This window comes from Leopardus geoffroyi, chromosome D2 (assembly GCF_018350155.1).
Source record: "Leopardus geoffroyi isolate Oge1 chromosome D2, O.geoffroyi_Oge1_pat1.0, whole genome shotgun sequence".
Lineage (NCBI taxonomy): Eukaryota > Metazoa > Chordata > Mammalia > Carnivora > Felidae > Leopardus > Leopardus geoffroyi.
In genome coordinates this window covers 31,844,402-31,867,349 of record NC_059334.1, presented here as the reverse complement: position 1 = coordinate 31,867,349, position 22,948 = coordinate 31,844,402, and the positions used below count along the sequence as shown (strand labels likewise).

The window sequence follows — 22,948 nt, the reverse complement described above, 5'->3', positions numbered from 1 at the left end:
CATGAGATGAAACTATGGTCTAACGTTGTCTTTATAATAACAAGCTACAAACAGTCCTCCTGCCTGCTGTGTTTATTTTAAAAAAATTTTTTTTAATGTTTTTATTTATTTTTGAGACAGAGAGAGACAAAGCATGAGCAGGGGAGGGGCAGAGACAGGGAGAGACAGAATCTGAAGAGGGCTCCAGGCTCTGAGCGGTCAGCACAGAGCCTGACGCGGGGCTCGAACTCACAGAGTGTGAGATCATGACCTGAGCTGAAGTTGGACATTCAACCGACTGAGCCACCCAGGCGCCCCAGTGCCTGCTGTGTTTAAATAAGCAGCCAGGTACTTGGGGCGCCTGGGTGGCTGAGCGCCTGGGTGGCTCAGTCAGTTAAGTGTCTGACTTTGGCTCAGGTCATGATCTCACGGTTCGTGGCCCTTGTCTGGCTGTGTGCTGACGGATCAGAGCCTGGAACCCGCTTCGGATTCTGTGTTTCCCTCTCTCTCTACCCCTCCCCCGCTCATTCTCTCTCTCTCTCTCTCTCTCTCTCTCTCTCTCTCTCTCTCAAAAATAAACATTAAAAATAAATTTAAATAAACAGCCAGGTACCAAGGGTGAGATGCACCTGCCCATTTCTAGAGGAGTCAGTCCACGGGAGGGAAAGGGTAGAGGAAGCAGCTGCCTTTCTGGAGCCTCAAGTAGTGAGGCCTGCAGCCCACCAGGGACAACAGGGACCGAGACCCTCAGGTGAAAGGTGACGTGGTCAGGGGAGGGGCTTGGGGCTAGGAGTGAGAATTTTTGTGTCTTATCCCCGCTCTGCTACCAACTCACAGGGGACCCTAGACAACCCACTCTCTAGCTCATCTGCAAACAGAGGAGACGGACGCTCTGTAAGTCCTTTAGCACTAAAATCTGAGGGTCTCTATGGGGACTTGGAAGCTCCAGGAACATCGCAGGATGCTCCGGCCCTGCAGGGGTCCTCAGAGCCCCCCCATTAGCTGAACGCTTCCTGTGCCCAGCCAAGCCCTGCCAGGAAGCAGTACTGATGCAGCCTGGCAGGTGGGGACGCAGGCGGTCAGAGAGGCTGTCGGAACCCAGGCCCCTCCCATTCCCACATCCACATTCCTTCTGCCAGTCAGCCCAGAACAATCTAACCCACTTCCTTAATGAACTCCATTCCAGAGTCCACACGCGCACACACGCATGCACCGAGCGGGCTAGAGGCCCTTTCTAATCTGGAGGCAGCTGGAGCAGCTCACGCCAGCCTGACCTCAGGCAGGACGCGTGCTCTGGGTCCGGCCAGGTCAAGCGCAGGGTGACCCTGAAGGAGGTGTTCTGCCTTTCTGACTAAAGGACATAGAGGCCCGGTTGCCAAAAGCTGTGATTCCCAAATCGGGGTCCATAACCAGTTTCATGAGTCCACAGGAATTTAGAAATGCAAACCTGCTCAAGGAATGTTCTCCACTCTGAGATAAAGTCCATTCTACTTTTCTGGTACTAAAACATCCTTTCTTTTATGAAATGCCAACCACGTTTGATGGTAGTTAGGTTTTTAAACTTTTTGTTTCTTTCTTTCCTTCCTTCCTTTTCTTGAAAACGGATACGTTTAACAAGGTTACACACTGGCAACCTTAGAAAGGTCCTCCCCTTTTTAAAACTGGCCTGTGAAATCCCCACCACTGGGATTAAGGTTGCTTTTAGCTCTTCCTGCAGTCCTGGGACCTCTAAGGTTAGTGTCCTTATAAGAAAAGGTACCAGAAGGCCCATGCCTTTCTCTCTCCCTCCCTACTATCTGTCCACATACAGGCACCAGGGAAAGGCCATAAGGGGACATGATGAGAAGGCGGCCATATGCATGCAGGATGAGAGCGCTCACTAGAAACCAAATTGGTCAGAACCTTCATCCTGGGCTTTCCAGCATTCACATCGTGAGAAAATAAGTTTCTGTTGCTTAGGCCATGTGGCCTGTGGTATTTTGTTGTGGCCGCCCGAGCTGACTAATGCTCTTATGATGGCCTCTCTCCGGTCTAGGTGTCAATCCCCTCTGCAAAAGTGAGACAGTGACATTCCATGAGGCCAGCATCACCCTAATGCCAAACCAAACAAAGACATCAAAGGAAAAAGAAAACTACGAACCAGTATCTCTTACAAACCTGATGCAAAAATCTTCAACAAACCAAATCTAGCAACGTAAAAAGATACACATCATGACCAAGTCGGATTTATCCCAGGAATGCAAGGCTGGTTTAACATCCAAAATCCAATTAAAGTAATATGCCACGTCAATAGAATAAAGAGCAAAAACCATATAATCATCTCAACAGACATGGAAAAGGCATCCGATAATATTAAAACACCTCCTCATCACCTTTTGGGATAAGCACTGGGTGTTGTATGGAAACCAATTTGACAATAAATTTCATATATTAAAAAAAATAAATAAATAAAAATAAAAATAAATCAATAAATAAATAAAACGCCTCCTCATCAAAAAAAAACCTTGATAAACTGAGAATGGAAGGGAACTTTCTCAAGATGACAAGAATATCTACGAAAAGGTCATAGCTAACATCATACTTAATGTGAAAGGCTGCAAGCTTGCCCCCTAAGACCAAGAACAGAACAGGGATGTCTGCTCTAGCTACTTTTATCTAACATTCTACTGGAGGACCTACCAGGGCAATTGAGCAAGAAAATTAAATAAAAGCCATCCAAATTAGAAAGGAAGATGTAGGGGCGCCTGGGTGGCTCAGTCGGTTGAGCGTCCCACTCTTGATGTCAGCTCAGGTCACGATCTCATTGTTCGTGGGTTCGAACCCCAAGTCGGGCTCCAGGCTGACAGCACAGAGCCTACTTGGGATTCTCTTTCTCCCTCGCTCTCTGCCTCTCCCCTATGCTCATGTTCTCTCTCTCTCTCTCTCTCTTAAAATAAACTTTATTTTTTACTATTATTATTTTTTTACATTTATTTATTTTTGAGAGAGAGAGAGCGTGAGCAGGAGAGGGACAGAGAAAGAAGGAGACACAGAACCCGAAGCAGGCTTCAGGCTCTGAGCTGTCAGCATAAAGCCTGATGGGGGGCTTGAGCCCACAAACTGTGAGAACATGACCTGAGCCGAAATCGGACACTCAACCGACTAAGCCACCCAAGTGCCCCAATAAATAAACTTTAAAACAAGAAAGGAAGTAAAACTATCTCTATTTGTAAATGGCATGATCTTATAAATAGAAAATTCTAGGAATTCACTAAAAAGGTATTAAAACTAATGAATTAGGTTGGCAAGGTTGTAAGATAAATCAATATACGAATATCAGGGCGCCTGGGTGGCTCAGTCGGTTAGGCATCTGACTCTTGATTTTGGTTCAGGTAATGATCTCAGGGCTTGTGGGATCGAGCCCCATGTCGGGCTCTGTGCTGACAGCATGGAGCCTACTTGGGATTCTCTCTCCCCCTGTCCATCCCCCACTCGTACTCTCTGTCTCTCAAAATAAATAAACATTTAAAAAATAATACTAAAAAATATATATACAAATATCAACTGTATTTCTATATAATAACGATGAACAAACTAAAAATGAAATTGAGAAATCAATTCTACAATAGAACAAAAGCAATAAACTACTTATGAATAAAACTTAGCATAAGAAGTATAAAACTTACAGTCTGGAAACTATAACACATCACATAAAAAAGTAAAGAACACCTAAATAAATGGAAAGACATCTCATGTTCATGAAGCAAAAGAGTAACTATTGTTAAGATGGCAATACTTCCCAAAGTCACCTACATGTCAACGCAATCCCCATCAAAATCTCAGCTGTAATCCTAAAATTCGAAATGCAAAGGACCAAGAATAGCCACAAAAAAAAAAAAATCTGAAAAAGAAATTCAGAGTTGGAGAACCCATTTCCTAATTTCAAAATTCACTGCAATACTACGGTAATTAAGACAGGATTGTGCTGGCACAGAACAGACAAATGGATCAATGGAATAGGATTGAAAGTTCAGAAATAAGCCTCCACATTTTCAGTCAGTGGATTTCTTTAGGAGTGTCAAAGCCATTCAGTGGGGAAAGGATGGTCTTTACAACACACGTACGAGGACAACTGGATTATCTACATGCAAAAGAATGAAACTAGACCTCTATCTCATGCCATATATAAAAATCAACTCAGGAGCGGGGCGCCTGGGTGGCGCAGTCGGTTAAGCGTCCGACTTCAGCCAGGTCACGATCTCGCGGTCCGTGAGTTCGAGCCCCGCGTCGGGCTCTGGGCTGATGGCTCAGAGCCTGGAGCCTGTTTCCGATTCTGTGTCTCCCTCTCTCTCTGCCCCTCCCCTGTTCATGCTCTGTCTCTCTCTGTCCCAAAAATAAATAAACGTTGGAAAAAAAAAAATTAAAAAAAAAAAAAAAAAAATCAACTCAGGAGGGATCAAAGACTAAATGTAAGAGTTATAACTGTACAACTCTTAGAAGAAACTATTTGCCTCTTAGAAGTAAATCCTCATGATTAGACATGACACCAAAAGCACACAGCAACAACGGAAGAATAGATAACTCAAAATGTAAAATTTCCATGCATCAAAGGACACCATCAAGAAAGTGAAGACAGACTAAAGAATTTTAATCGCAGCCACTGGAGAAAAATTTTGCAAATCATATACCTGATAAGGGACTGGTATCTGTAATAAATAAAGACCTCCTGCAAGTCAACAATAAAGACAAAAAAAAAATGTTTAAATGGGCAAAGGATCTGAGGAGACAGTTCTCTAAGGAAGACAGATAAATGGGGGCGCCTGGGTGGCTCACTCAGTTAAGCATCTGACTTCAGCTCAGGTCATGATCTCACGGCTCGTGGGTTCGAACCCCGCACCCGGCTCCCTGCTGTCAGTGCCAAGCCCGCTTCAGACACTTCGGCTCCCTCTCTCTCTGCCCTCCCCGCCACTCATGCTCTGTCGCTCAATCTCTCTCTAAAATAAACATTAAACAATTAAAAAAAAAATGAAGATAGACAAATGGATAATACGTTCATGAAAAGATGCTCAACATTAGTCATAAAGGAAATGCAAACCAAAACCATCATGAAATACCACTTCACACCAGAAGGCAGGCTACAAATGAAAACGATAATCACCACCACCACCATAATTAGCCAGATGTGGAGAAACGGGAACCTTCACGCATCGCTAGGAGAAATGTTAAATGGTACAGCCGCTTTGGAAAATGGTCTGCCAGGCCCTCAAAAAATTAACCAGGGAATTAGCACATGACCCAGTAGCTCTAGTCCCAGGTATAGATAGCCAAGAGAAGTGCAAGCATCTTCATACAAAACCTTGTACATCGATGTCTAAGCAGCATCGTATTCCTAATAGCCAAAAGGGGGAAACAACCTGAACGTCTATCGACTGGATGAATGGATTCACAAAAGGTGATGTATCCACACGATGGAATATTAGTCATAAAAAGAAATGAAATGGTGATCCATGCGACAACATGGCTGAGACTTGAAAACATGACGCTCCGTGAAAGAAGCGGGTCACAAAGGAACACGTATTGTACGATCCCTTTTTTTTTTTTTTTTTGAGACAGAGAGAGGCAGAGCATGAGCAGGGGAGGGGCAGAGAGAGAGGGAGACACAGAATCAGAAGCAGGCTCCAGGCTCTGAGCTGTCAGCCCAGAGCCCGACGCAGGGCTTGAACTCACAGACTGTGAGATCATGACCTGAGCCGAAGCCGGACGCTCAACCGACTGAGCCACCCAGGCGCTCTGTACGATCCCTCTTTTATGAAACGTCCAGAAGAGGCAAATCCACAGAGGCAGAAAGTAGATTCAGGGTTGCCTAGGGCTGGGGTGGGGGTGGGGGAACTGGGGTATGAAGTTGCTTTTTAGGGTAATGAAAATGTCCTAAATCTGGCTGTGGTGGTGGCTACACAGCTCTGCGAACGTCCTAAAAGCTACTGAACTGCCCATTGTAAATAACTGGTTTGTATGGTATGTGAATTTTAGCTCAATAAAGTTTTTATTAAAAAGACAGCAAGAGGGGTGCCTGGGTGGCTCAGTCGGTTAAGCGTCCGACTTCGGCTCAGGTCACGATCTCGCGGTCCGTGAGTTCGAGCCCCGCGTCGGGCTCTGTGCTGACAGCTCAGAGCCTGGAGCCTGTTTTGGATTCTGTGTCTCCCTCTCTCTCTGCCCCTCCCCTGTTCACGCTCTGTCTCTCTCTGTCCCAAAAATAAATAAACGTTAAAAAAAAATTAAAAAAAAAAAAAGACAGCAAGAGGCTGAGAATGTATTACAGCAGATCCCTCCATATGCCTCACCCCATCCCCCACCCCGACCAGGAGAATCAGTGTCATCTGAGAGTTTGCCAGACATCCAGACCTACAAAATAGGAAACTCAGCATGCATTTTAAACAGGCCCTCCCGGTAATCCTGAAACTCACTAAAGTTGGGGACTTCTGCCTAGACTATGTGCTTCTCAACCTTGACTACGCATTGCAAGCATCTAGGGAACTTAAAAAAAAGGACCCACTCCCTGGCCCCCCAAGCAGACCTACTAAATAAGGCTCTCTAGGGATGCAACGCAGGCATGGGTAAGTTTTAAAGCTCCCATGTGAAACTATGTGCAGCAGGGATGAAAAAGACTAGATGAAGACCTGCTCTTCAGGCCCTTTGAGTTGGGCCCAGGCCCAGCTCACTATGGCCACCTGGTGGCCATACTGGGGAATGACTCTATATCTTCCTTCTGCTCCGACCCACCACTTCTCACTACAACTAACCCCACCACCAGGAAGCCCTGCCTGGGATTCAGGGATCCTCATCCTCCCCCAGCGGAGGTCAGCAGCATCCTGGCCTCTGGAATGGGGGCGGGTGAGCCTGGTTACCAAAAGGTAATGTCAAGTCCTATGACTGGGCCAGGAGGGCTGTATATGACAGAGCCCTGCAACTAATTGAAAGGCATATTTTTTCCTAAATAGGCTGAAATCCTGGATTTTTCATAAAATTTGTACTTTCATGGAGACTTTTTATTTTTTTTGAGAGAGAGAGAGAGCGTGCACACACATGCATGCACAAAGGAGGGGCAAGAGGGGGGTGAGGGAGAAAGGGAGGGAGGGAGAGAGAGGGAGAGAGACAGAGAGAGAGAGATAGAGAAAGAGAGAATCCTTAAGCAGGCTCCATGCGCAGTGGGGAGCCCCACTGGGGGCTTGATCTCATGACTGTGAGATCATGACCGGAGCCAAAATCAAAAGTCAGACACTTAACTGAACTGACCTGCCCAGGCACCCCAATCTTTTAATTTTTTTTTTTTAATTTTCAACGTTTATTCATTTTTGAGAGGCAGAGAGAGACAAAGCATGAGTGAGGGAGGGGCAGAGAGAGAGGGAAACACAGAATCCGAAGCAGACACCAGGCTCTGAGCCGTCAGCACAGAGACCGATGCGGGGCTGGAACTCACAAATCCTAAGATCGTGACCTGAGGCAAAGTCGGACGCTCAACCGACTGAGCCACCCAGGAGCCCCCACCTTTTAATTCTTATAACTTAAAGAGTTATTCAAACAGAATTTTTAACTGAGCAGGTCAATCTGGGGCCAGCCCCGGGCAGCACAGACATACACGGGTCCTGGGTGGGCGGCCGGGCAGCATCAGCTGCTAAAACACTGAACGGCTTCCCTGCAGGTGGTTACGTGGCCACCTGCCAAGACCTTGGAGTGGCCCCATCTACCAACCTGACTCTTGCCCGAGACCCTCGGTGCCCCTCATAACCCAGGAACAGAAGGGTTAACACCCAGTACCACAGGGGTCTAGGACAGGGTGTTTGCTCTGACCGGCCACACCGTGACTGGTCCCAGGGCTGCAGCAGCGGTTACTCTGAATATCGCCGGTGCTGGACATCAAGCACTCCAAAGTCAAGCCAGGATGAGTTGGGGCGGAGGTGTTTCCATTTCACAGATCACTTGCAAAAGGCGAAGAAATAACTAAGAACTGAGGAGGGTCCCCCAGGATCCCTAGCCACCTCACACCCAGTCAAACACAACCCGGGCCGTGCACATGGGGAAGGACACCTGGGTCCGGGCGAGGCTCACCTGGCGGTAGGTGCAGATGATGATTTCCCGCAGGTGGTAGTGCATGGGCGTCATGGTCTCACTGACTGTGTCCAGGGCTGCATCTACCTCCTTCTTCACCTGGTGCCCAGCGGGCAGCAGCTGCACCACCTTCATCACCACCTGGGGCCAGAGGAGCACCGAGAAAACCAAGGAGGGTAGGTGGGGCCCCCAGCCCCAGGCTCGCCCCACACTAAGGGCCACCTCAAGGTCCATTTCCAAGAAACAGTGCTGGGAAAACTGGATATTCACATGCAAGTTTAACTCAAAACGGATCAAAGAGCTAAACAAAGAGCTAAAACCATGAGACTCTTAGAAGAAAATACAGACGATAGCTTCATGATGTTGCATCGGGCAATGATTTGTTAGATATGACATCAGAAGCAAAGGCAACAAAAGCAAGGACACTATCAACAGTGTCAAAGGGCAACCAACAGAAGCAAAGGAAATATTTACAAATCACATATCGGATAAGGGATTGATATCCAGAATACGTTTAAAAATTCCCATAATGCAACAACAAAACAAACCAAATCAAAAATGGGCAAAGCACCTGAACAGGCACTTCTCCATAGAAGACACGCAGGTGGCCCATAAGCACATGGAAAGATGCTCAGCATCCCTCATCATTAGGGAAACACAACTCAAAACCACAGTGAGATGCCACCTCACACCCACCAGGATGGCTGCTATCAGAACAAAAAACAACAGGTGTTGGGGAAACGAAAACCCTGGTGCTTTGCTGGTGGAAGTGTAACATGGTGCCACTGCCATGGAACACAGTACGGAAGTTGTTCAAAAATTAAGCGGGCTGCCATATGATCCAGCAATCCTACTTCTAAAAGTGCAAGCAGATATTTGAATGGATATTTGTGCTCCCGTTTAGAGCAGCATCATTCACAAGAGCCAGAAGGTGAAAATAACCTGTGTCCACCGACAGATAAACTGATAAACAGAATGTGGTCTGTATATACAACAGAATGCTACCCAGCCTTAAAAAAGAGTGAAATTCTAATAGACCCTCAACACGACGGAACCTCAAGAACACCATGCTGTGCTAAGTGAAATAAACCAAACACAAAAGGAGAAATTCTCTATCATCCTACTTATCTGAGGTACCTAGAACAGCCAAATCCATAGAGACAGAAAGTAGAACAGTGGTCACCAGGGGCTGAGGGGAGGGAGGAATGGGGAGTTACTGTTTTGTGGGGACGGTCAGTTTTCAATGAAGAAAGAGTCTTGGAGGCGGATGATGGTAATGGTTGCACAACAATGCGAAGGCACTCGATGGTTGCAGGACAATGCGAACGTGCACGACAATGCGAATGTACGCTTTAAGTCTGGTTAAAATGGTAAATTACATCATACGTAAATTTTACCACAATTAAAAAAACACAAAAATCTAAGAATCAGCACATCAGCGAGGGGAAGGAAAAGAGGAGTTTCCGGAGAGGGAACAGCATATGCAAAGGCCAAGAAGCTGAGGGAGCTTGACAAGTTTGAGGCCAGGGTGACAGGGCAGCAGGGACAGCAAGGCCAAGAGCAATGTGAGGAGGCCAGCCAACCAGGCGGGAGCTGACCACAGCACCAATGCCAGAGAGCCCCATGCCAGCTCTGAGCTCCACGTTCCCTGTCTGTAGGGCAGGGACACAGCCACCTACTTGCAGGGTGTCTGAATTAATGACACGTGGCAAGCGTACAATACAGGGCTGACTAAATTAGAAATGTTAGTGGCTATGCATTCAGTGCCCTGGATTGAAACGGGGGTGGGCAGGACAGGCCCTGACCCCGCATCAAGGTCACCAGCCACAGCTGGGTTCCAAGTGCCTGTCAGGCAGTGTCGGTGTCACCCAGACGAGATGGTGGCCAGGGGCCCCCCCCAGGGCGGAGCAGCCCAGCAGCAGGGCCAGGCTAGACTGACCCTGCTCTTCTCCAATCGCCACTGGCCAGGGCCCGGAGCCAAGCGGACCTGTGCTTTGGTTTGCTCACTGTGAAATGGGAGCAGGGGAGCACGGAGATGATGAGGTGGAAGAAGGTGACGTCATGAAGAGGAGCTCTGAGGATCCCCAGACCTGCTAGTGAGACGTGCCCTCTCCCCTCGCCCAGGCGTCCCCAGGGGTCCCTTGGGGCATGCTCACCTCAAACTCGCCCTTGGTGAACTTGGCATCGGGCACACTCACAAGCTCCTCCTCGCCCACCTCGGGGAAGCCCTGAGGGAGGACAGCTGCTAGTACAGGGAGCACCTCTGTCCAGGCCACGCCCTCCCGCTGCGGGGAGTCCCTTGCCGGGGGCGCTGCCAGCCCCACGTGCCCTCTGCCCAAGACTGATGGGAGAGGCTCCAGGACCGCGCCAGGCCCCGTCTCTGCCCCCCACACCCTCCTGCCGCAGCCAGTGTCCCCGGACCGAGCCCCACCCTGCCCCATCCACACGTGACAGGCCACGCATACTTGGATGTGCCAGAAGGCGAGCACAGCCACCACCATGGCGGTCGTGGTCCGGCCCTGGCCGCTGAGGCAGCTGAACACGAAGCCGGTGCCCGCGTCCTTGGCGAGGGCAGCCCGCAGGGCCTCCAGCAGTCGGTCGAAATCCTGGGTGGGGAGACCAGGGGCTAAGTCGGCAGGTGCTCGAGGCCGCAGGCTCCCAACGTGGCCCACCCCCCCCCCCCAAACGGCAAATCCCAGCAGCTGTCCTGGGATACCCCGTGCCAGGTTCTGGGTCAGGCTCACAACCTGTGCGTTCACCACTCAACTCACCACGTGCACGTAAATGGCCACACCCCGTGTACCGTCACCCCTACCCCAGGCGCCAGGACCAGACATACGAGCACGCACACACACACACACACACACACACTGCCAGGACACAAAACGTGTATGCCACTCCCATGAGCTGTGTTCCCAGGCCCTGGCCCTGTTGCCTCCCTGGGAAGGGCCCAACCCGCCACCCAGCCCGAGGGCAGGGGTCTGACCTCAGCAGAGCACTGCAGCACATGTCCACCAGGGGGCGACAAACTACGGATCACCAGACCCACAGAGGCAGGGAATCCGAGCCCCAGCCACCACCTACTACAGGGTACACATCAGAAGTCCCCACACACCCCCGGCACAGAACACACTCCGCACGGACACATCACCAAACACCCAACACATCGCACAGCGACCCACATGCCGGAAGTGGCGGGCACACCCCCCCCAGATGCATCCCCCGTACCTTAAAGACGCAAACCACACAGACACCTGCAAAGACACAACCCTACGGAGACCACGCCCACACAACCCTGGTCATACACCAGCACTCCGCAGCTCCCTCTTCCACAAACCCTGTACCCACACGACAACACACGGTTCCCCAAAGGCACGTTCTCCACGTATCCCCCGGTAAAGACCAGAAGAACGTCGCAGATTCCACACAAACACACCCACCATACACATACACACACTCCACAGTGACACCCACACCCGCTCCAAACACGCCTCCCAACAAACACACATTCGCCACAAACACCTGCAACACATAATAAGCACACACGCACACACAAGCACATGCAGACGCAAAGCTGTGAATAAACCACCTGGGCCAAATCTGAAGGCTGAACGAGCTCCCAGGCCCCCAGGAGAGCTGTGCCCACAGCCAAGGCCCGGGCCGGAGGGGAGGCGGGAGAGGGCCTCCTCTGCCCCACAGAGGCCCGGCCTGCGCAGCCCCCTCACCTCCTCGCAGGGGGCACAGAAGTCTGGCACGGGGATGCGGTGGTAAGTGAGGCCGGGGTAGGCCCCACGGTGCTGGGCGAAGACCTCCCGTGTGGTGAGGCACGTCTGGAACCTGCGGGTCGGTGGCCCCCCCGTGCCTGGGAGAGGCGTACTCAGGTGGGCCTTCAGCTGGATCTCCAGGTGCTAGGGGAGGGTGGGACAGAGGGTCAGGCCACCGAGGCAGCCTCCAGGTCACCCCAGAAGGCCAAAGCCTGCCATGGCCAGGACCAGTCCCGGCTTTGGGGAACAGCCCTGCCCTGAGCCTCAGGGGTGAGAGCCAGACCCAGAGGCGGGGAGAGATGGCCGAAATGGGAGTCCTAAATCAGCCCCTCCCTGAGTCTGCTGCTCCTGGGGCCTCAGTTTCTCCACCTTACAAGAGGAGCACGGAACCTTCTGAAGACCCTGCCAGGGGAGGGTCCGAGGTAGGGCTGTGCAGAAGGCAGGATGGCCTCACCTCAAGCTGGTCAGGGGCCATGGGGGGCCCAGGCCACCGCAGGCTGTGGGTGTGCCCGTCACACTCCAACACGGCCTCCTCCCTCAGGTTGACCCACACGACATGCTTCAGCTTCCGCTTGGCATCAGTCAGGTAGGCCAGGATACTCCCCAGGGCCTGGGGGGACAGGAGGGCCATCAGTGAAAGGGCTCCACTCTCTCCCCCGAGCCCCCTGGGGCCCCTGGGGTGCCCACCTTGGCGCTGGGCTGGGCTGTGCCATAGATAGGCATGCGGGGCACCCGCCGGAAGTTGGCCACGTCCATCTCTCTGACGGTGCTAAGTGCATCTGGGGAGATGAGGTCGTCCGCCCCCTGTGGGGAGAGCAGCAAGCCTGTGACCGCAGCAGCTGCCTTGAGACTCAGGGCCTGGCCCAAGGCGGGCAGAGGCGGGCTGGGAGCAGCACTTTACGGTTTACAAAGCACTTTTGCACACTTGGAACTTCGTCACCACCCTGGCAAGGAGCCGAGCGATACTGGCCACCCTCCAGATGAGGAAGGTGAGGCTCAAAGATGAGAGGCCGGTGGCAAAGACATCAGAACCAGGTTTCCTGACTCCCTGTCCCGAGCACCTGGGTTTGCGGAGGAGGAGAGGGTACCACGGCAATGGCCAAAGCGGCAGATGCTTCTTGGGGCCTGAGATCAACCCACGTCACCCATAGGAGGACTCTGCCACCCCAGAGGCCATCACCCCTTTGCCTCCTGTGAAGGGGACCAATGTGTAACCAACCCAACCCCTCAGGAATCGAGGGCGCACCGGCCCCGTGGCCAGCCCACACCCATTTCTACGTCCCCAGACAGCCGGCCACACTCACCAGAGAGCCCTTAGTGAGGAGGTCCCCAGGGACGACAGGCCCCGCTGAGCTCAGGGTCACAGGCAGGCGGTACAGCTCAGGATGGGCACAGAGCCAGCGGCTGAAACTGAGGGCAAAGGCCAGCGGGTACTGCAGCCCAAGGCGGAGAGAGATGGGAGTTCAGGGGCACGAGGCCACCCCAAACTCTCCCAGCCTGCCCTGTGGTGGGGGAGCCCCCAAGAGACATCCATCATGGTCCAGGGCAGGGGAGAGAGGCTGGAGAGAGACGACCAGGAGGTCCAAAGCAAGATCCTTCCAGCCTCTGATACCCTGCCTAAGGGTACAGAGACGAACCCAGGGCAGAGAGAGGTGGGCCCGCTCTTCGCCTGACCTGCTCTAGGACCACCACTCTATCTGGTCTCTCCTTGCCTCCCCACACCCACCTTCCTCTGCGACCAGCGCACACGTCCCCATGCTCCTCCCCCGCTCCATCGGGGTCCTTGGCGACCCCATGCCAGTCACCGTGGTGGAGAGGCCTGGAGGGACCCCAGGAGAAGGGGTTGTGGGTCCACTCATTCCCCAGCCCCACCTGCTCATGGAGATAGTAGTTAAACAGGACCAGGTAGAAGTATCGCTCCAGGCTCTGCAGCGCCCTCTGGCGGACACCATGCTGGCTGCTGCTTCCCTGAGAGGAGGTGATGGGGAAGAAGGGCCGGTGGTAAAGAGGGGGCTCCTGGGGCCACCCCGTTCCCACCCCCAGAAGGGCAGACGTTAAGCCTCTGAAATCCCCAGGACACAATCTCCCCTCCCTTTATGACACAGTTCTGCCAGGCTGGAAGTTCTTCCAAGCGGCTAACCCTATCCCACTTGCCGGGATTCATCTGTGGCCCCGGGAAAGCCGCTGGTGACTCCACCAGGACTACCGCCATCGGAGCAGGGAGCCTCCCCCACAGGTTCTGCGCCCAGAAATAGGCTGGGATCCACTCCCATTGGCACCAAGGCCACCCCTATTGCAGGGGCCGTGCACGATTGTGTTGAAGAAACAAGTAGATAAAAACACCCTTCTGTAACCCAGAGGCCCTCCCTTAAGAACCGTGACCTTCCCCACAAGAAAACAGAAAGACCCTCATAACAGTGCTCCAAGGGGGCCGTTATCATCATCCTTACTTTACACAGGTTCTGAGAAATGAAGTGACTTGCTCAGTCACACAGCTGTGGGCAGGGAGAGCTCGGTCCCCAAACAAATGTCCTAAGCCCAGCCCAGCATGCTCTGGGTAGGGAGCTGTCAGACAGAATCCCAGGTCCCTCTCTTCACCCTCCAATCTCAGGGTTCTCCTGCTGGGTCAGTACCACCTTCTGGAGGGCAAGCGAGATTCATAGAGGCCCGAAAGAAAGGTCATGCCCTTGGATTACATTTAATCCCATCTTTGGGAATCTAGGCCAGAGGTCGGCAAACTTCTATTTCTATAAAAGGCCAGTAAATGTTCTAGGGTCTCTCTTCCAGCTGTGCCACAGATGGTCCTGAAATGAACGGGCAAGACCATGTTCCAATAAAACGTATTTAACAGGGGCGCCTGGCTGGCTCAGTCGGTTGGGCGTCCAACTCTTGATTTCGGCTGAGGTCATGCTCCCAGGGTCGTGGGATCGAGCCCCATGTTGGACTCCACACTGAGCGTGCTTGAGAGTCTCTCCTTCCCTCTACCCCTCCCCTGCTTGTGCTCCCTCATGCTCTCTCGAAAAAAATACACAACAAAATAAAACATCTACAAAATCAAGGTGGCGGGTTGCATTTGGCCTATGGGTCGTCATTTGCCAACCTCTGATCTAGACTAAGGGAGAAAAACCTAAATAAAGAACAGCTTCATTTTCTTGAAGTTATCTTGATGCAAAAGAATTTGCACCGATGAGCAACTCAACTGTCTCACAGGAGGGGCCGATTAGTAAACCACGGCAGGTGACATGCCAGGGACATCTGCTCTGCGCCAGGCTCCCTGCTAAGTGCTTCATGGCTTTTCCTTTGGTGGGTCCTCACAACAACCCTACGGGGTGGCTGTGATTAGTGGCCCCGTTTTACGAGTGGGGAAACTGAGGCACAGAGCAGTTAAGCAGGTTGCCCAGGCCCACAACACCTGTAGGTGGCACGGCCGGGACCAGAACCCAGGTGGTCAGGCCACAGCCCGTGCCCTTGCCCACCCCCGGCCAACAATGGTTGAGCCCATTAAATAAATGGGCTTAAGTGACACAGCCAGCAAACATCTCGAGGACAATGAGCAGGGATGCATGAGAGAGTGAAGGGAAAGGCAATGAGCAGGACACAAACCGTCCCCCGGGCCCCCACACAAGATCATCACAAAGCACATTGAAGGAAGCCAGCCCCAAAGCCGCACAGGGATGACGGGTGCCTCTTTTCCTTCTCTAATTTCTCAATTTTCTGTACTATGCTATTGCTTTTAAGAGATATGTTTTTTTAAGTGTTAAGGAACAGTCTCTGCAGGCCTTGGATTCCTTCCATGCGCTGTGCGCAAACACCGTCACGACAACCCCCTCTCCCCAGAGCATAGGGACAGGGCCGCGGAGACACCCAGGGCCCGTCACTCTTCCAGAAGCAGCGCCCTGGACCAAACCCTGGCCTCCCCAAAGACACAGCAAGGGACCGATTTGCAGGGGGAGCCATGAGCAGTCTGGGAAGTCTCTGGGCCCAAGAGGCCCCAGGCACCCCCGCCAGCAGCCGCTTCCTCCATCCTGTTTATTCTGCAGCGACGAGACCTGGCCAGGGAAAGTAAACTTCCACTCTTCCTTGTCCGTCCTTCCTGCAGGCCCAGCTCCTCTATCAACACCTCTCCTCTCCGGGAGAAGAAGCGACCAGGAAAAGTCCGTCGGCAAGAAACCAGTCAATAGTCCTACCAAAATGAGGTTGCAGGACTCAGGCAAAAGCAGACCCTCTCTGTGCCTCACCTGGGCTGGGCCGGCCAGCCGGACACTTTCCAGCTTCCTCTGGTTTTCCAAGATGGCCTCCTTCAGGTTATGCATCTCTGCACAGGCGGTGATGGCTCTGTCCACCTGGCGCCCCGACCCCGGGCAGAGAGGAGGGGAGGGCAGCAGGGAGGGAGCGGGGCGGGGGAGATGGCAGAGACAGCAGGGAAGAAAAAGGGAAAGAATGGTTTGCCTAGAAGGGGGAGGTGTCAGGGGAGGAAGAGAGCCCAGCAGGGGAGCAGTGAAGGCCCCTCCACCGCCCCCGGGGCCACCAGCCCCCTCACTCACCTCGTCCACCATCTTCCTGCCCTGAGGCACCATGTGGAGAAAGCTCTGGATCACCTGGAGCTGCTCCATGGGCAGTGGCTTGGTCTGCAGGGGGACAGCCCTGACAAGGAAGGGGTCAGTAGCACGGTCAGTGCTCCCAAAGGCTTCGACTCCTGTCCTCCTCTTGACACGCTTCCATTCACGTGGCCGCTGAGGGGCACCGGGCTACAGGCTCCAAGTCTCCCTCCCCATTCAGGTTGAAGGAAGCAAGGGGCATTTTCCCTACTGGGGAAACTGAGGCCCAGAAAGGTCAAGCGACTTTTTTCACGTGACTCAGCAAGTCTGCGGCAACCCAGGAAACGAACCCCACACGCCCCATCTCCAGCTCTGGCCCTGGGTCCCTGACGTGTCCCCAGCATTCTGGCAGCCCGCCCCCTCCTCCACTCATCCCTGCAGCCCCTTGGGACACTCACTCCGGCCTCGAGGCAGCTCGGCTGTGGTGAAACAGGATGAGGGTACCCAGGGTCATTCCCAGGTTGGTCCTGCTCACGCCTGTCTGGCAGCTGAAGAGGAGAGCAGGGGGAGGCCCGTGGGCATCTCGGAGCGGCAGCAGGCTGGGGGTCTCCTGGGAAAGACCATGACCGTCAGCAACAGGGGGACCTGGAAACCCCTTCTGCTGGGGCCCAAGTCAGGGGAGGGGGTCGTGACATCAGCCCACCCCTGCCCCACAGTCTTGGGCAAGGGGGGCCCAGACAGGCAGGTGGCTCAGCCTCTTTTACTAAACTTCAAAGCCCGATCTGTTCCCACCTGCCCCCGGGAGCTCGGCCCTGCCTCCTGCCCCGGCCCCGGGGGAACTCCACGAGCTGGTCCTGGAAGTGAGACTGCCCAGGGGGCCAGGCCTGTATCTAACAACCCACCACCCCATGAGATGCAAATTAAATAAGGTGGCCTCCTGAAAGGGCTAGAGAAGAAACACCACCAGTACTCAGGAAACATCAGCTCAGGAGCCTACAGATAAGAATTTTTTAGCTACAGTAACTTGATGTCTAGAGAGGTCAGGTGATTCGTCCAAGCTCACACAGCAAGTTAGCAGCTGAGCCTGCCCAGAGCCCAGTCCCTCAGACCATCAATGCTTGGCTGGCCTTAGAGAATATACACTCCCACACACACCCCACACAGAGATACACACACACACACACACACACACTCGACCTCCTACACAACACAGAAGGGAGCCTTCCTCTGAGGAAAGCCAGAGGCCACGCTCACCCTGAGCATCTCCATGGAGACAGGGCCTAGACACAGACCTGCTCTCCAGGGACCTGTCCCTACTCCGTGCTCCCACCACCCCCTCCTACGCTGACTTACCCGAAGGACGCTCACAAAGGCATCAAACTGGGCTTCCAGAGGGGCCCCTTGCTCTGGCAGGGGCAGGCGATGGTACCTGCCAGATGAGGGGGAGAAACCCATCAGACAGGCTACCCACCCTGGGCATCCCCCCGCCCCGCATTCTTGTGGGAGAGAGAGGTGTAGGGAATTCAGCCCAACCTGCAGACGGTGAAACTGAGGCCACAGCTGGAGAGCACGGCCCAAGAACACCCATGCCCAGCACACCGGCCTCCCGTGTGGCCCCGAGTCATCTGGTGACCCCAGGCGGGACCGGCCCTCAGTACCTGTAGGTGGGCTGCAGAAAGAGAGGCCGCTTGAACACCTCCTCGGTCACGTGCACATCGTCCTCACCCCGGATGGCCACAGCATGGGGCTCCCCCAGCAGATCCTCAATGTTGTGGTACACGTGGTACGTGTTCTCACTCAGCTGGGCAAAGTCATGGATCTAGATGGAGGAGTGGGGGCCAGAGGGCCATGACTGACCTCCAGGCCCCTCCCGGCCTTCCTGGCCGAGCCGTAGAGTGAGCAGACCACATGGAGGCCCCGGATCGGCTGCTCCTCCCCTGGCGGGAACTAGCTGGCCACAGGTGCTCTGTGCTCTTGGAGTCCTGACGGGATGGGGGTGGCCAGTGGCCTGAGGGCGGCCACTACACGAAGCTGACGTGGCCCCCACCAGGGCCAGGGAGGAAGTGCCCTTCCCAGTGGGCCGCAGGAATCAGCTAAGCCATCACACTGAAGGACAGGGGGCACGCAGTCAGCTGGGCGCTAGAGGACACGAGGCCTCACAGGGAGACGGGGGACAACCAGGTTCCCGCCCATCTGGGGCACCGTGACCGCACACTCCACTTCCACACCTCTGCGGTGGGTGTGTCGACAGCCTCAGGAACCTTGACGGGCCTCCGTGTCGTGACGGAGGAGAACAGAGGCCCCTCAGAATCAGACAGAGGCCAGTGGAGAGGAGACACTCACCCGGGCCTCACAGCTCACAGAGGACTGAACCTCAGCGTTGGCACTCCTAGTCTAAATGAGGGTGCTGAGTGTGGAGGAGGTGTGCAGGGCGGGAAAGGGGCCCAGGCAAACAGAGCAGGGAACAGCCAGCCCTTCCTCTGGCTTCCCGTGAGCTGGCCCTGCAGACAGCTGCTCGCCCAAGCAAGGGAGAAAGTGGGGGACAGCAAAGCTGGACTGGGGGTCAGCGTCCCAGCTCAGCTGCCTGCGGCCTTCCGGGGGGGAGGGCCTCCTCCGAGCCACTGACCCTCACCTCCTTCCGGATGGCCAGCTCCAGGCTCTCTGCCTGGATGCCAGGTCCAAGGCCCTGTAGGTTCTCACGAAGATTCTGCTTGTCTCGAGGGGTGTAGGGCACGAAGTCCTCACCAGCACGCAGGAACAGCACGGGCTCCTCCCGCACGCAGAAGATGATGCACTCCTGCCAGGAGCCAAAGGAGGAAGGAAGCCGTCGCCACTACCCGGCACGGGCACCCGACCCGCTGCCTCACCCCTGAGCCTTTGTGCAGGCTGTGCCCCCCTCCTCAAGCACCCGTCACCCCACCCTCTCCCTGCGACATGAATCCCACCCCCCCCCCCCCCCAAGCAAAGCTCAGTCCAAAGGCCACCTGCTCCTGATGCCTCTCCCTCTCCTCGGGGCCAACAGCCCTTTGTCCGAAGCCATAGTGTTAATTCCTGCTTCGTACTAGCATTATCAGTGCGTATGTCTCCCTTCATGGCTACAGGTTCCTTACAAGCGAACGGTATCCTGGTCATTTCCACATCCCCCCAGCTCCTGGCGCAAAGCCCTGGATAAGCCAAGGGCTCGGTACACACCAGGCGAAAAAAAAGGAAGTCTCCCCGTCCCCCGTGCAATCATTCACTGAACACCTCACACACGGAGGGAGGTAAGCGGCCAGACCCTTCCCCGTGGGCCTTGCCATCAAGCTGGGAAGACGCGAGCTGCACGGGGCTCACACCCCACCCCACTCTGGCTCACTCGAGGACTCTCCAGCTATCCCAGGTCAAATCAGACTCGGGCTGCCCACGCTGAGCCTGAAATCACAGTGGACCCTCAGCCTCTGTCCTGCAGACACTCAAAACCCCACCTCGGCATCAGGCAGGAAAGAGGAATCATTAAAAGCTGCCATTTCGAGTCCAGATGTCTAGTTCGGGTCTTGGGGACACCACTCATAAGCTGTGTCATTTATCCTCTCTGGGCCTCGGTTTTCTCCCCTGTGAAATGGGAGCAACCAGCCCACCTTCATAGGGTTGACGTGTGTGTGACTCTTGTTATGACCTGGACCCTACTGTCACCCTGTCACCCTCTCACTTCTCCAAGGTTCTCAAAGTGGGGTGTGTAAGGGGCTTCTGACCTCAGGGCTCCCGTGTCCACACATTACAGGGCAATAAATATTCACCCAGAATTTCCCAACCATGCTGACCACGGTGATCATCATGGCATTCAAGGCCTGGCAGAGCCTGGTCTGGGTCACCAGCCACCATCCTGTGGCCGGGCCCCTCCAGAACCTCTGAAGTTGCAAAGGAGTCCCTTTGCCAGACTTGGGGGGCTAGACCCTGCCTGGGAAGCAGTCATACTTACCCTGTGTCCATCCTCCTGGAGTTTCTGGAGGACCCGCCTGAATCCGGAGAGGGTGGGTTGCCCCATGCCGAACACGGTGAGCCCACCCCGCACCTGCCGGAAGTTGGGGGCCCCACAGCTCTGCACGGTGCCCAGAACATCCATCTTCTCAACAACATCCCGCACCAGGAAGTAGCGACCCTGGCAGGGGGAGAGACACGAGGGGTCACTCAGATGGCTCAGGGACATCTTCTACAGCCCTGTCCCAGGCCCCAGAGGATGAAGAGCAGAGATATGGGGCAGGGGACATGGTCTTCAAGTTGTCTGCAGACTTCCGGAAAAGACAAACAAAATATGTGACCATCTGTGATCCCAGGAAGGGTCTCATCTAGCATGGGAAAGGGAAAGACAGCTCCTCCTGATGGAGAATCAGGGAAGGCTTCATGTAGGAGGCAGCATCGAAGCCAGGCCTTGAGGAAAGCAAGCAGGGAGAGGCACTCTTGCGGCAGGAAACGGAGTCCGACTCTAGGGTGGGGCCCGAAGCTCTCCAGGAGGACGGCCTATGTCTCCCTCAGCCAGTGGAAGGGCATGGAGAAGGGGCCCAAGCAGGGAGTCACAGCTGGGGCCCCAGGAATCAGCGAGAGGAAGACTAAACTAGCTCCTTCCTAAGGTCCTGAAGTTCTGAGGCTGCCCAGGTCTCTCCCCTCCCCAGCTGGAGTGAATGGATGCAATGACTGCTGAGTAGAAAGTGGGGAGGGCAAGAGAAGCCAGGACGGTTCGTTCCTGGGCACAAATGAACTCTGGCATCACCTGTCCAGGCCCCTGCCTTCAGTACGACCCACAGGACATTGCCTGACAGATCAGAAACGGAACCAGTTCTTCCAAATGCCAGAAAATCCCAGCTACTCTTTCAACAAATATAGCTTAATCGGCATGATTACTCATTCACTATTTATTGAGCACCTACATTGCTAGAACCAAGTACCGTTCTGGGGCTGGGGGCTACAGGAGTAAACCAGAAAAATGAAAAGTCGTCTGTCCTTGGGGACCTCGCTTTCTAGGGGATATTTGAGGGGGAAAAATAGCTAAGTAATAGAAGTTCTGGAGCTTCGAGAACGGGACGGAGATCCCCAGGCCGAGGGGAGCAGTCTGAGGCCCGGTACCTATTCTTCCGGCTGCTCCGAGGGAGGGGTGCGGGCAGGCGAGGGCCAGGCAGGGACCTGGCAGAAGAGAAGAGCAGTGACCCCAGACACCAGAGGGTGACAGGAAGTGGGTGAGGACTCCGGAGGGTGGGGTAAGGACATGAAGCGGAGAAGGGGCCGGGGTCGATGGGAGGTGGGGGGGGGGGGGGGGGGGAGGAGGAGTGAGGGAACCTGTGAGGAAGGAGGACAGGATGGGGGTGGGGAAGGCCGCCGGGGGAGGGAAGGGCAGGGCTGACCTCACCTGCACCAGGTAGTGCTCAGGGGTGGCCTCTGAGAGCCGGCCCAGCGTGTAATGGGCCTTGAGTAGCTCGTCGTGGATCTGGAACTCCTCCCTGCAATTGTACCTGCCAGGGCAGAATGGAGCCCAAGTCAGAAAACCTTGACGATCAGGGTACCCTCCACCCTCACCAGACCCCTCAACAAGGCCACCCCTGTAGCCCAGGCAGCTACAAGTTTGTGGCAGAGGCGGCCTGGTGTCCCCTGTACAGAAGCCTGGAACTGTGATTGGCCATCCGGCTGAGGACTACATTTCCCAGCGTCCCTTGCAGCTAGGCTGGTCATGTGATTTAGTTTTGGCCAATGGGATATGAGGAGAAGTGCTGGGGGCAACTTCTGGGTTACTCCCTTAAAGGGAAGGTGGGTCCCTCTACGTTCTCTCCTCCCAGCTAGGGTCCAGAAGAGATGGTGAGAAGCAGATACTGATGGTGGCGGGGCACCAAGAGAGGAGAAGCCTAGCTGATCACAAAGTGGCCATTCCAGCCTGGCGCACCTCCCGGACTCTGGTGCAGAGAGAAAGGCCTTGTTTAAGGTCTCCAATTCGAGGGTTACTTGGCGCCCCCACCGTCTCTGAGAACAAGCCCGCAGCGCGGTGAGGTGGCTCAGGACTCTGGCTTTGGGGTTCCGTGACCCGGGCACGAACCCAACTCCACCGCTCGGCCATTTCTTGGCTTTGGAGTTCCTCACTCTCTCTCTGTGGCTCCATTTCCGGTAATTCTCAGCTCCTAGGGCTGCTGTCAGAATTCAATGCACTGCTGTGTGGGAAGTGCTCAGCCAAGGGCCTTGGGCACAGTAAGCGCCTATTGATACAATAATTCTTACTAGTAGCCCCGCTACCTCCGCACAGGGCCATTTCAAACAAAACCCAGGGGTACAAAACCAGATTTCTGCAGATGCTAAGCCAGGGCGGGTCTGTGCCCTCAAGACACAACACGCTTCCGTGCTGATTATGACAGTGAGACGGCCTCCCGGCACTCGGGCCCCGGCGTCTGCTCTCTACGAAGGAACTGCACCTAGGAAAGGCAGGGCGGAGGAATGATTGGGGCAGGGGAGCACTCGACGAGAAGTCAAGAGACCGGGGATCCCGCTCCCAGCTCTGCCTCGTCTCACCGCGTGCTGGGCAAATCCTCTACCCGCAGAAGCTCGGTTTGGGGTATTTAGATCCAG

At 54.3% G+C, this 22,948-nt stretch overlaps 1 protein-coding gene across 3 annotated transcripts in view; it reads right to left on the bottom strand.

Annotated features, from left to right (window-relative positions):
• The window catches only part of PALD1 (phosphatase domain containing paladin 1), a 76,231-nt gene that overhangs the window by 14,174 nt on the left and 39,109 nt on the right, over positions 1 to 22,948 (bottom strand). For all 3 annotated transcript variants that reach the window (XM_045439505.1, XM_045439504.1, XM_045439503.1), the window contains exons 3-18: positions 21,747 to 21,849; positions 20,325 to 20,504; positions 18,999 to 19,163; positions 18,025 to 18,185; positions 17,720 to 17,795; positions 16,825 to 16,976; positions 16,373 to 16,472; positions 16,067 to 16,171; positions 13,701 to 13,796; positions 13,133 to 13,261; positions 12,516 to 12,632; positions 12,283 to 12,438; positions 11,790 to 11,972; positions 10,530 to 10,670; positions 10,221 to 10,292; positions 8,065 to 8,205 (exon numbers count right to left, since the gene is read on the bottom strand). In XM_045439505.1, coding sequence (XP_045295461.1) covers positions 8,065 to 8,205; positions 10,221 to 10,292; positions 10,530 to 10,670; positions 11,790 to 11,972; positions 12,283 to 12,438; positions 12,516 to 12,632; positions 13,133 to 13,261; positions 13,701 to 13,796; positions 16,067 to 16,171; positions 16,373 to 16,472; positions 16,825 to 16,976; positions 17,720 to 17,795; positions 18,025 to 18,185; positions 18,999 to 19,163; positions 20,325 to 20,504; positions 21,747 to 21,849 — 2,077 coding nt within the window. The remainder of the gene's footprint in view (positions 1 to 8,064; positions 8,206 to 10,220; positions 10,293 to 10,529; positions 10,671 to 11,789; positions 11,973 to 12,282; positions 12,439 to 12,515; positions 12,633 to 13,132; positions 13,262 to 13,700; positions 13,797 to 16,066; positions 16,172 to 16,372; positions 16,473 to 16,824; positions 16,977 to 17,719; positions 17,796 to 18,024; positions 18,186 to 18,998; positions 19,164 to 20,324; positions 20,505 to 21,746; positions 21,850 to 22,948) is intronic.